This window comes from Carcharodon carcharias, chromosome 12, assembly GCF_017639515.1.
Source record: "Carcharodon carcharias isolate sCarCar2 chromosome 12, sCarCar2.pri, whole genome shotgun sequence".
NCBI classification, from domain to species: Eukaryota; Metazoa; Chordata; class Chondrichthyes; order Lamniformes; family Lamnidae; genus Carcharodon; species Carcharodon carcharias.
In genome coordinates this window covers 56,118,882-56,132,709 of record NC_054478.1, presented here as the reverse complement: position 1 = coordinate 56,132,709, position 13,828 = coordinate 56,118,882, and the positions used below count along the sequence as shown (strand labels likewise).

Sequence of the window (13,828 nt, the reverse complement as noted above, 5' to 3'; positions counted from 1 at the left end):
AGTTCAGAATAGAGTTCAAAGATCTCATAGGCCTGGAGGAAGTTATAGAGATGAGGAGGGGCGACAATATGGAAGAATTTGAAAACCAGGATGAAAATTTAACATTTGTGGTATTGCTGGACTGCATGCTCATGTAATTCAGTAAACCCAAGTATGATGGCTGAAAGGGACTTGATATGAGTGAGATTACAGGTTGCAGAATTTTGGATAAGCTGAAGTTTGCAGAGTGGAGGATGGAGGCCAGCCAGCAGAGTACTGGAATAGTCTAATCTGGAGGCAACAAAAGCATGAATGAGGGTTTCCTTAGTAAATGTGCTGAAGCAAGGGCAGGGATGAGTAATTTTACAGGGGTGGAATTTGGCGTTCTGGTGATGGAGAAGATATGTGGTCAGAAGCTCAGTTCAGGGTCATATAGGATGCTGGAGCTGTGGACAGCCTGGTTCATGCTTGCATTGGTATACATAGATAAAGCATAATTTTGTGAAAATGTGGCACATGTTGCATTTTGAAGCATTATATCAGTTTTAACTGGTAGGTGAAAGCAGATACAATACACTTACATCCTCTGCTTTGGGTGAGAATTAGAGTGAAAATTACTTGCAGTTGAGTGCCATTTTTGTACCAAACCTCTGATGTTAGGCATTGTCTTAAAAACTGCAGTGTGCTAAGAGCATTGTTGAAATTTAAATTGCTGCTTGTTTTCCTGTTGAATATCTGATTATTAGAACCTGTGCACCATAGACATAAACTTATTCTGTATTTGTCCCATTAAAAGAAAGAAGTTGAAATTTACCTACATTTTAATAGAAGTAGAAATTCACTTATTTTTATTGGTAGTTAGTTGGTTGCTAGTCATTTTAGTAGCTTGCCGACTAGTACTGTAATTTGAGTCTGGTCAACAAGGTGGAGGGGTGAAACGGCCTGCTTCCTGTTGCTTAACAGTTTTCAGAGATAAAAGGTGATAACCAAACTCTCAATTTCCTCTTTTTAGAGTGTTATGCAATGCTATTTACCTTGCAAATTTTCAAAGGGATAGTAAAAATTAACCTTAAGCAATCTCATTTTTCAGAGCAGAAGGATGAGGGTGCAGGTTCAGGGTTAGGCGTGACGTTAATGCATTCTCTGAACTAAGGATTATCAACAGCTGCAGCAGATTGTGAGGAATGGGAGAACTGAAGCCAGGGCATTTAACTTCATTAAGAAATAGTTGGACGTTATAATGTGGAGATGCTAGTATTGGTATTCAGTAAGGTCATCACACGAGCTTATTTTGTCTCTAAACCGTCTCCAAATGTTCGTATGCCTTTTAGAATACCATATTTCTTCACCACTGGAGTGCATGTCAAGTTGATTGAGAACAAGAGAAAACTTACCATTATTTAGATATAGGAAAAGTGTTTTTTTACCACATAGAGTGCAGCAATTACCATTATGACCTCCAATAAAGCTTTCACATTTTTCAAAAAATAGTTAGTACCTTGGTTATGATTCGGATGGACTGAAAGAAAGTTATGGTGCACTTCAGAACCTGGCATACGATAATGGTGGAATTGCCTGCCATATAAAAAAAAGATTTGTATTTATACAATTTGCCTTTCAAAACCTCAGGACACAAGGTGCTTTACAACAGTGAAGTACTTTTGAAATGTAGTCATTGTGTAGGAAACACAGCAGTGAATTTGTGCACAGCAAAATCTCAGACACAACAATGAGATGACCTGCTTTAGTGATGCTAGTGGGCAGACAAATAATAGAAAACCAGGGCAAAACCCCTTGCTCTTGAAAACGGGTTAATGAATTTTTTAGTGTTCTTTTGAGGTCATATGGAACCTTGGTCTAACACCTCATCAGTAAGCCGGCTCTTACAGTGCAGCACTCCCTCAGTCATCCTGGTTTATTTATTTTAAAAAAACTAATACAGAAGAAAACATGAGTCAACATACTTAAATGTGTCAATACACTTGTTTAGCACCTCAACTTGTCCCAATGTTAGTGCTTCATACTAGCATTCTGTAGCTCAAAATACTATATCAAAACAATACCCAAGCTTAGAGGAGAAATATATACTTGAAATCTTAGTTATTTTTCCAGTTCAAGTAGACACAGCATGAATTTTTTATTTATGTGCCCCTTTTAGTCTGCTGAAATCTTAATGTTGGGGTGGTGAAATCTGCACAGTCACTGTTTACTGAAATGCTGGTGACTGTATTAGATTTTTAGAGATCCATCCAGGAAGAAGTGATCTTGTATACTGCAGCCAATCTTATTTCTTTATGAGAGTGAAATGAATTTAAATGTAAGTGGATATTTTTTCAAATCTCTATTCTGCCAATACCCCACAGAAGAATAGAATAGAAGTGGCTTGTGGTTACAACTGAACAGCCTTTAAAAGCAAAATTGTGGTGTTGCCTTATTATATTGGTTTCTAGAAGTTAAGCGAGACGTAATAAGGCTTGCAAAGGAAGTAAAATGCCCCACTATATTCTTGCCTTGGAACAATGAAGCAGAATTTTGCAAGTTTCATTGTACTTTTGAGAACATAAGCTGAATTTTTCTTACTATTGCAGGAATGACCTCTGCCAACAGCAGAGTAAAACCTCTTCCAAAGAACAGTCTCCGTCTGACCTGGAGCAAGTTCATGATGCTGTTGAATTGAAAATTCAGAAGGTGAAGGGTGACTATTTTGCAAAGTGTTGTCAACTGCAGAAGCAAGTTGAGCAACTGCAGCATAATAAACAAGATATGCAGGTAATAGAGTTGAGGCAAACTGCTTGGTTATATTTTAAGACTTCAATTTCATTCTTGTCTAGGACTATGGATAATCTATTTGAGTTCTGTGATTCGTGAATGTTCTAACTATTACCTTCAATGATCAGTGTTTAAAAAATAATAAGACAAATGTCCAATTCCTCTACACTTCCATCTCCTACCAGGACAGTCTAAGAGTTCTCAATTTTTTTCCTCCAATGGAGGCCCAACCAGTGTCCAGCTGAACTTGTTCCCACTTTGGAAAAACTTCTTCAACTCCACTCACTTCCTCTGCGTAAAATGTGTTGCTATGGGTATCTGTATGTGTCCTAGCCATTTTGTGGGATAGGTGAAACACCCTTTGTTCCACTTGTGACTCTAGCAGAGGTAACTCAAATCTTAGCCTGACTTCTGAGATCATTTTGGAGCCCTTCATGGCTCCACTCAAGACTGCCCACCTGAACCTGCTCAGATGAGGACTTGACCATTGGGAGACATGACAGCACGTCTCATTGCTATAGGGGAGGAGGGCGCAGTGAGAAGTTGAAGCACTTTGGGTGGAATTCCACTTCCATGTGCTCTTTTGCTGCCATCCCTCTCCTGGCCCAGCAGCAGATTACTCCTACTGCTGTGCTGAAGACCAGATTGTTGAAGATCAGTGAAGTATTGTAAGGCCATGTACATGGTATCAGTCATCTTGTTTAAGGCAGCAGACAAATTGGCATCCAAAATCTGCACGGCCATAGTCATCTCATTGCATTTTGTGGGAGCGTGCTGTGCACAAAATAGCTACTATAGGTGCCTACTTAGTCATAAACTTCAAAGTAATTAATTCCAGCTGAAGCTCTTTGAGATTTTTGAAACACAGAATGAAGTGTGATTAATAATTACTTTTTAACTGAAACAAATAAATTTCCACTCCCGTTTTCTGTGTGGTTTTTGAGCTGAACTGGAGAAGATAAATTTAACTAGAATTTTGTGGCTTAACTTTTGGTAATTGTGTTTTTATTAGCAGTTCAGATTGTAAACTCTATGTAACAGGAGATTTGGTTTGAAGTCCGTTGCTTCAAACCCTGCCGTTACAATTAAAATGACTGCAATTCAAAATATTGTACCAAACCCAATCTTTTATATTTAGTCTTTACACAGAGATTCTAAATTAAACAATGCAGTGCTATTGTGGATTGGTTCAATTTGCATTTTGGTGTTTTATGAAAATTTTATATGTCCATTAGGTACAGCTTCATCAGTTCAAACAAAAATTACATGAGCAAGAGAAGATTATTGTGCGATTGCAGAAAAAGTTGTACATGGTCGTGACTGAGGAAGAACAGCGCATTGAAAGACAGAATAAAGTGTTTCTTCAGTTTCATAAGCAAGCCGCCAGAGCACATACTATACCCAATCAACAGTAAGGGTCTACATGTTTGTTTGAAATCTTTTGACTAGTGAGAATAGAATATGTTCTACCATACAGATCATTTGGAATGATTGACAAGTAACTAGTTTTTCTGTTCTTTGCAGGTTGCGTGATGTAATCGATGCTTATGAATCCCAAATCCACTGCTTGCAGAAGGAGTTGAGGTAGACTGTATAGAATTTTATTTGCCTTTCATTTTGTATATTTTTAAAATTTGTGCATTTCCTGTCATCTTGAAACTGTTTTAGGAAAATAATGTAGAAAAATTTGCAAGCTAAACTACTTATTTAAAGATTGTGTAGTTTCTGTTTCCCAACTTGAATCATAGCACAGGAGATCATCATTTGCACCATTGTTGCCTATGCAGGCTCTTTTGCTGGGAATACTATCCTGCTATTGAGCCAAATATACTGGAGAATAGAATTTGAGCGGAGACAGGAGAAGGCTCTGGGAAGACTTAAAGTTGACAAGGCACCGGGACCGGAGGAGATGCATCCATGGATATTGAAGGAAGTGAGAGTAGAAATTGCAGGGGCACTGGCCATAACCTTTCAGTCTTCTCTAGATTCAGGGGTGGTGCCAGAGGACTGGAGAATTACAAACATTACGCCCTTATTCAAAAAGGTTGTAAGGGTAAACCCAACAATTACAAACCAATCAGTTTAACTTCAGTGGTGGCCAAATTCTAGAAACAATTATTCGGAATAGAATTAGTGGTCATATGGAAAAATATGGGTTGATAAGGAAGAGCCAGCATAGATTTCTAAAGGGGAAACCGTGTTTAACTAACTTGCTGGAGTTTTTTGAAAAAGTAACAGAAAAGGTAAGGCTTTTAAGGTGGTGTACATGGACTTTCAAAAGGCATTTGATACAGTGCCACACAACAAACTTGTGAGAAAACTTGTTGCTCATGGAATAAAAGGGACAGTAGCAGCATGGATACAAAATTGGCTGAAAAATATGAAGCAGAGAGTAATGATCAATGGATATTTTTCACGCTGGAGGAAGGTTTGTTGTGGAATTCCTCAGGGGTCGGTACTGGGATCTTGCTTTTCCTGATATATGTTAAGGACCTAGATCTTGGTGTGCAGGGGACAATGATGCATTTTGGTAGGAAAAGCCTGGACAGACAATATAAAATAAGGGATGAATTGTGTACAGTTCTGGGCGCCACACTATAGGAAGGATGTGAACACATTGGGGAGAGTGCAGAAGAGGTTTACAAGAATGATTCCAGTGATGAGAAACTTCAGCTATGAGGACAGATTAGAGAGGTTGGGACTGTTCTCCTTGGAGAGAAGAAGGCTAAGATGAGATTTGATAGAGATGTTCAAAGTTATGAGGGGGCTGGAGAGAGTAGATAGGGAAAAGGTGTTCCCGCTCGTAAAAGGATCAAGGACGAGAGGGCCCAGATTTAAAGTGATTTGCAAATGAAGCAAATGTGATATGAGAAAAAACGTTTTCATACAATGAGTGGCTTGATAACTACTTGCGGTAATGACTTCACATTCAAATACCACTCTGCACAAAGATTGATTGTAACTTTGCCCTTCATTCTTCGCTTCTAATATAGCTCGCTTCCTGTTTACAAGCCAGTGAAAAGAATCTTTGTGTACTTGTCCTCTCCCAATATTTTATAATTTTGAAAATTTCTCTGAAATCCCTTAACCTTCTCTATTCTAATGGTTGATAATGAGGGTGCCGGGGAGAGGAGTACAGCTTTTTTTTTAGTTTTTCTTTATTACTACAATCTTATTTCTGGTGTCACTATTGTGAATCTATTGCATTCTTTTAATGGCACTAATGTCATTATAATACATGCATTCCCAATACTTCAAGTGATCTACAGTATTTTTTTTGTTTTTGCTTTTAAATTCAATCCTCATGTATAAACCCCAGAATATAGCTTGCACTCCAGGCTTTTGGGTCTGCATGAGAAAATGCTCTAACAGAGGACTCATTTTGCACAACTTCTGTTTACAATACTTGTGTGTAAATAAAATCAGTAGAAATAAAATTCTTTACACTTGCATGATCCCATAAAACAACTTCAGAACATGCCATCTGCTTTTGAAGTTGCAGGTCATTGCTATTTTGAGAGGTATTGACCGAGTTGTACTATGGTCACCACAATGATGTTTCACAAATGAAATACTCATGTTTTGATATAAATTATAAGCTGTGATGGGTTTATAAAGCAGTGGTCAACTTATTTGAAGACTGAACATGTTAGAGCTAAAAATCTATTTATCCTGACTCTAATTTCCATACTTTTAGCTGACAATTAACTTGTATGTTAATTATACCTTTGTAGGTGTCATGCTGTTAATTGGCAAACTCGATTTACAATATGTACCACAGTTTAGTTATCATAAAATTACAGTATCTGAGTGGTATTGTGAATGATCAGATACATTTCTGATTTCTTTGTAACTGGTCGTTTTATTTATCATAGTACTCAGAAAAATAAAATTGAAGATGTTCCTAGAGAAAGAAAAGAGCAACTAGGAAACAATAGAAAGCAGAAATATTCAGTTCTAGATGAAATTCCAGAAGGCAAGGTACTGGTAAAGGTATGATTTGAATGAATTAAGTTTGAGATTTGCTCAAAACATGTTGTGGGTTAAATATCTGTTTACGGACTGTTGCTTTGCATGCATGAATGTAAGGTACAAACTTAACAATCATATTTGTGAATATTCCATTTAAAAAATGCATTTGATCAATCAAGGTAAAGTATTACAAGGAAAGGTAAGGAAGTTTGGTCTTAAGTAACTTAGGTCACATTTTTATCCATTTTATTTGAGTCACAGAATCACAGCACTGATGGAGGCCATTTGGCCTATAATGTCTATGCCAGCTCTTGGAAAGAGTTACTTAATTAGTCATACTCTGCACTTTCCTTCTAACCTGCATATTTATCAACTTCTCTTTGAAAGTTACTTTTATTATGTTGCCACAACTCTTTCAGCTAGTACATTCTAGACTGTAACAGCTTACTGCATAATTCTCCTCATGGATTTCTTTTAACCAATTATATTGCTATGCTCACTGTAGAGACTGATAAGGTTTAAAAAGAGGTATGAATTTCCTTGAAACCATTGGAAAGAATCACATGACAAAATTTCATATTTTAAGGCTTTTACTGTAACAAACAAGCTAAAACCAACAAAGTCTAATGGCAACTAATCTACAGAAAAGGTACTTCCTCATTAACTAATTAACAAAACTGAAAATGCTTTATGCCATGTTTATACATTATGCCACACTCTCACAGGTCTGTAGGCTTGTAGGTTAAGTCCTAAACTCGTCCCAGCTTTCCAATAAGATCCCTTCTCCCTGCCATATCAGGGCAAGTCCTCCTGTGCCCTTGGAAAGTTTCTTCACTCAATCTTCTGAGTATGATTGAACTGACTTTCAGCAGCAAGGCACACTGGCCATCTTTGGTTCTTAAATCACTCCAAGCTGCATCGTTCAGAGACTCCATTCTCATCAGCATTCTGCTTGGTCGCTCACACAAAACAGTCTCCTAAATTTCTCTTTCAAAATGCATCACTTCACATCCCTGCTTTTGACTAAAAAGTAAACTTTTGGGATTTGGAGTACAGAAGATAAGTGTGCAGATAAGGAGCTCAACATGGTATGGTATGTACTTGGGGCAAGAAAAGGCTTTCATTTGTTGAACTCCACCTTGTGTCCCTACCTTCCTTCCCCTTATATGCCCAACTGCTACCTACCAGAGGTATAAGCAAAGAGACCCCTATAGAATCATAGAATGATGCAGTATGGGAGGATGCTGTTCGGCACATTATACTTGTGCCGGCTTTTTGGCAGAGTTATACAATTAAATAAAAGCAAAAAACAGCAGATGCTAGAAATCCAAAACAAAAACAAACATACCTGGAAAAACTCAGCAGGTCTGGCAGCATCTGTGGAGAGGAGCACAGTTAATGTTTCGAGTCCGAATGACCCTTCAACAGAGAAGGGTTGTCACTGTATACTATGTTGAAGGGTCATTTGGACTTAAAATGTTAACTGTGTTCCTCTCCACAGATGCTGCCAGACCTGCTGAGTCTTTCCAGGTATTTTTGTTTTTGTTATACAATTAATTTCTGTCCTCTCCTTTTTCCCCATAATCTTATATGGTTTCCTCTATAAGCATTTATCCAATTCTGTTTTGAATGCTAGTAGTGAACTTGTTTCGGCCACCCGTTCAGGCTGTGTATTGTAGGTCGCAGCAATTCACTGTGTTAAGAAAAAAATGTTTCCTCATGTTTCTTCTGGTTCCTTTGCTGAATGCCTTAAATTTGTGTCTTATAGTAATCGATCCTTCTTCCTGGAACAATTTCTCCTTAGTTATTTTATCAGGAACCTCTGCTATTCCTCTCTTGAAGATAGTTTGGTAGATCTCAAATTTGTTACTTATAACCCAGAGTCCTTATCTCACCATTTTATTAGAAAAAAGACAGGGGAGGGGGGCATAGTGATTGAAAGTTTGAAGTTTGTGAGATTCTGTAAGAACTGCAAAGGACAATATATAAGTTTAGTAAACTGACAGCTAAGTTGAATAACTGTGAATTTCAAGAGTGAGCTGCCAAGAAGTACAAGGAATGCTGATTGCTGAATTATTCAGGAAGGGAAAAGGGAATGGATTCATTAGCTGGGAGTAACTTGGATGACATTATCTTCATCACAAAATTGAATAGACTGAATGTGCTGAATGTGTCATCCGGTTCCTATCTGTTTTATAACAAAGCAATATGGTTTTTCTTTTAGGCCTATGAAGACTATTTAAAAGAAACAAGGTCCAGGAACCATCATGTTTTGCAGAAAAATCAAAATCTTAAACAAGTTCTAAACAGGTGAAAAAGATAAATTTTCAGTTCGAAGAAGAGTCATATTGGACTTGAAACATTAATTGTTTCTCTCTCCACAGATGCTGCCAGATCTGCTGAGTTTTTCTAATACTTTTTTAAATTTCAAATCTCCAGCACCTGCAGTAGTTTGCTTTTAAGATAAATATCTGTTCTCATTGTTGTTCATTGATGTTGCATATAATAACTGAGAAAATGATAGTGTAATTTTATTCAGAATTTCTGCTTCATTTCTTCATTGAAAGACCTGCATCTACTTCTGCCATGGATTGGCCACACAACACCTGTTCTTGGTGTCCCTTGGTTCTGGACTGAAACAGTGGTATCTGTTAAATGAGAACTTTAGGATAGTCTCTCACAATGGCTTTTTTTGAATACTAACATCTATCTATATTTTAAAACTCAGCACCAGGTGACTAGCTTTTCAAAACTTTCATATTCATGCTTGAGTTAGCCATCGGAAAATTGTATTGTCCATTTGTTCAGTCACCACATCACCACATAAAATTACAGTGAATTACTTCAACCTTAGTGATATTAATGTGGTAATCAAATAAAACTAAAGTATAAAATCTTTAATGAAAGTTCATTTTTACTCACCCTATATTTTTCCTCATTTGCATTTTGTATTTGCAGTTTCTAAATGTATTGAATTTCTTCCTTTCACCTGGTTTATAGGAGTGACTAATTTCATATTTAACACATTACAAATATGTAACAATGAACAAGATAACGTTCCAGCAGCACCCATATGAGTAAACACGTATGAGCTATTCTAAGTATAAGCTTTTATGGAGCCTGGAGCACAATATATACTATGTGTCTTTATTTGCATAAATGAATGGGGAAATAAATTATTTTTATAAACTGATATACTGTAACATATAGTGTAAACTATGTTCTCTACTTCTTGAAAATGTGATTTAAAGGATAACCATATAAATTGTGTTTTGCCTGCATTCTAATTTAACTATGGTACCATCTGTTGTACAGCTCAAATCTGTCCAACCTCCTGTGTATACTGTCCCGTTGGAACATAGGAGACATAGAGGAGGATGAGAGACAGAGAGAAAAAGTTTAAATTACATTTTTTAATGTTTTTAAAACCTCCAACGATAATTAACATCTAAAGGACTGGGATAACACACTTGTAAAAATTAATTTTCAGTGCCGGAGAGTAATTGGCTGTAATTAAGACTTAGCATGCTGCTAAAAAAAAGTTTAAAGTTGGAATAAAAAAACTCCAACATTTTCTTGTGACTTCAGTGTGTATCTGTCCTGTAAGTACAGCAACTTCAAAGTATTGCACATAATTCAATGCTGAGTCTTTCAACAAGATACTGGAAAGTGAAGCTTCTGGACAAACAAGCAACTTGAGATATCAGCTTCCTGATTTCCGTTAATTATGCATGCGTGGTTGCTATCCAATTTATGGTTGTTATGGTGAGCACTAATAGCCTAACTGTTAATTTTACTGCAAGACTGAGGGTATTAAATTCATTTGCTGCTTTATTTTGATAGTAGGATACTTTGATGTTTTTCCTAAAGCAACATGCTGCAGACATTAGAAATCTGAAATAAAAACAGAAAATGCTGGAAACATTCAGCAGGAACATTTGTGGAGACAGAAACAGAGTTAACATTTCAGGTCAAGGACCTTTCATCAGAACTGGGAAAAAATAGAGAAATAATACGCTTTGAGCAAGGGGTGGGTTGGTTGGGATAAGTATTTGGTTTCCTGTCTTTTCTTCCCAACCCACACATCCATTACTTTGTTTATCCAGGCCTATTAAAGAGTATTCATATCTTCAAGTTTTGATGAAGACTTTGCCTGAAAACATTAATCTGCCTCTGCTTTACTGAAAAACCTCTTTTGTTTTTCAGTACTTTCTGTTTTATTCTTTTATGTCACGCTTAACATTATACCCTATGTTATCTGACGGAAACCCGTTCTTTGTGAAAACATCAAGGATATATTTAGCTTACGACATCTTGGATCTAGCTTTTCAGGTAGCGGCTGCCGAGGTGGGAATGATGAAGAATTTATTAATATCAAAGTCGAAGACATGGATTGCATGCAGGAAGCCACCTGTAAAAGATTGCTAAAGGTATTGTAATGTGTTTGCTCTTTTGAATGCCCAATGTCTGAAGTGCCTCAAATTTAATGTTTTGTCGATTAGTGTTATTGTGAGAGCATGTAATTCTTAATTTCTACTATGCAAAATAGCATTGCTTCAGAATCTGAAACCAAGATTTAAGAGCCTCTGCCCTTTTAAAAGTGTATATTATCTCTATAGATAACCCTTTCTTTTGCCAGTTTCTGGAATATCTTTTTTCTTTCCAGCCCCTATTACGTCTTGCTTCAGATATTTCCCCCATTGGCACTTGTATTTATGCTGCTTTTGAGTCAGAACTTCCTTTTGCTGTAGAATTTACAATCTGTGGCATGCAAAAAATTAACTTTTAACCCTCTCAGTTTGCAATTAAAATGTTTCAATTTAAAGCACTTTTGTTAAATCGAAACTAAAAACCCATGATTTGTAGGGCAATGTTCCCTCTCACTAACTTTTTTGATTGTATATCTGGCATTTGCTGCTTGAAAACTATTTGTGAAATGAAAGTTTCAAGATGAGTAGAAAAAATGAATTTAATACTGTTTATTCTGTGGTCCAGATTCTGTTGTCAGGAAGAATATAATAATGTTGTTGGAATTTATTGTAAAATAATGGTATCTGTGTCTATTTGTGTCTCTGTGTATGGGTGTGAGGCTAAACTGGATTAAAGGCAGCTAGTCTGAAGACTTTGATTTGTTAAAAGATAAGCTAGGTTTGAAATGTTAAATAGGTAAACATGGGGGAAGTTTAGAATGTAAGGTGTAACTGGGTATTTGCATTTTTAAATAAACTAGACTAGATTGTTTTCAAAGGAGGGGTAAAATGTGTTACCTAGCCGGGTGAAGTTCAGAAACAGTGGGCAGAATCTACTATTTGGTGTGGGGTGACATCGGGCATGCATCCTGACTTCACCGCACATCATTCCGATCTTCAGTTCAGTGGGCGTGCACTGGAGTTGACTGCGCGCCCGCCAAACTGCCAAAGGCCTATTAAGGCCATTAATCAACTCATTGAAAGCAGTTGTCAGGGCTGCCTGCCCAATCTTAAGGTTGGCGGGCAGGTGAAGAGCCCAGCCGGCCTTCGCATTTTTCATGGAACCTATCCACAGGTGGGATGAGGTTTCGTGAAGGGTTTATAACTGTAATGAAAATTTTTAGTAAAATTCATTGACATGTCCCAGCTCCTGTGACACTGTCACATGAGCGGTCATGTCTGCATAATTTCTTAAATTCTTTTTTTCAAGTTTTCAAACTTACATTAATCTCTCTGAGGCATGGAGCTGCCTCAGGGAAATTTCTGTGCTCTTTCACGTGCATGCCTTGACTCTCCCTCCTCCCCCTGCCCGCACAGTTGCACTGAGCGCTTCCGGGTGCGCATCATGCTGGGCAGGCCTTAATTGGCCCGCCCATGTAAAATGGCGGCGCACAGCCGATCACAGGTGGCGATTGGATGCATGCCCACCTGCGCCGGCTCCTGCCAGCCCACCAGATGGGGAGAAAATTCTCCCCTGTGTATTTATTTTTCCCAAAGATTACTGGTTAAAATTAGTACTATGAGAGATTTTTATTATTAGAAAGGTAAAGTCCAAAGATATAGTGGAGAATTTTCTCCCTGTCGGGGGAGTTGGATGGGAGCAGGTGCAGGTGAGCGCGCAGCTGATCGCTGTCCGCAATCGGCTGTGTGCCACCATTTTACGTGGGCAGGCCAATTAAGGCCTGCCCAGCATGACGCGCACTTGGAAGCGCTCAGTGCTCCCTGTGCGGGCGGGGCGAGGAGGCTGAGTCAGGGCCTGCGCTCTTTCGCGCATACATGCGGGAGAGCACAGAAATCTCCCCGAGGAACAGGGCTGCCTCTGGGAGATTAATTTGATTTTTAAAAATTTTAATAAAGAAAAAAAAAAATTTAAGACATGTCCCTTCATGTGACATTGTCACATGAGCTGGGACATGTCAATGAACTTCAGTAAAAAACTTTCATTCAATTTATAAACACTTCATGAAACCTCATCCCGCCTGTGGATGAGGTTTCATGAAAAATGCGAAGGCCACCTGGGCCCTTCGCCTGCCTGCCAACCTTAAGGTTGGACGGGCAGCTCAGTTAATCACTTTGATTAGTTTTTAAATTGCCTTAATAGGCCTTTGACAGTTCAGAAGGCGCGTAGCCAACTTTGCTTCCCGCCCGCCGAACTGATGGTCAAAATGATGTGCAGTGATGTCGGGATTCACGGCAGACGTCACCATGCATCATTTTACGCTTTGGCGAGTGGGGTCCGCCCCTGCATGCTGATCCAAAGATTCTGGCTAAAGTGCAACAAAGGGAATTTGCATTCAAAGAGGAAAATATGTATCAAGGAGTGAAGGCTGTGTGTAAGCGTAGACATTTTAAGATCTAACAAGTGTGAAAAGCCTTCAGCAACTACGCCTCAAGCTGCTGTCTACAAAGAACTGAAGCTAAGGAAACTCAATTTGAATTGGATTGTTCAATATTTCTTTGCCTGGGCCTTTTAAAATCTATGTGTCGTACAGTTGCCTTAATGAAAGTGTAACTGAAAGTCAGATTATTTAAGGGATTCAGAAGTTATTATAGTAGTAATTTGTAGACATATTTATGTGATTAAAATCATTGCTCTTATTAATAAATGTTTGATCTAGTTTTGTAAAAACCTATCAGGC

At 38.0% G+C, this 13,828-nt stretch overlaps 1 protein-coding gene across 8 annotated transcripts in view; it reads left to right on the top strand.

Annotated features, from left to right (window-relative positions):
• Positions 1-13,828, top strand: part of cep70 (centrosomal protein 70) — a 65,041-nt gene that overhangs the window by 35,324 nt on the left and 15,889 nt on the right. For all 8 annotated transcript variants that reach the window (XM_041200440.1, XM_041200445.1, XM_041200441.1 and 5 more), the window contains 6 exons: positions 2,568-2,748; positions 3,984-4,159; positions 4,273-4,332; positions 6,624-6,741; positions 8,945-9,030; positions 11,045-11,150. In XM_041200440.1, coding sequence (XP_041056374.1) covers positions 2,568-2,748; positions 3,984-4,159; positions 4,273-4,332; positions 6,624-6,741; positions 8,945-9,030; positions 11,045-11,150 — 727 coding nt within the window. The remainder of the gene's footprint in view (positions 1-2,567; positions 2,749-3,983; positions 4,160-4,272; positions 4,333-6,623; positions 6,742-8,944; positions 9,031-11,044; positions 11,151-13,828) is intronic.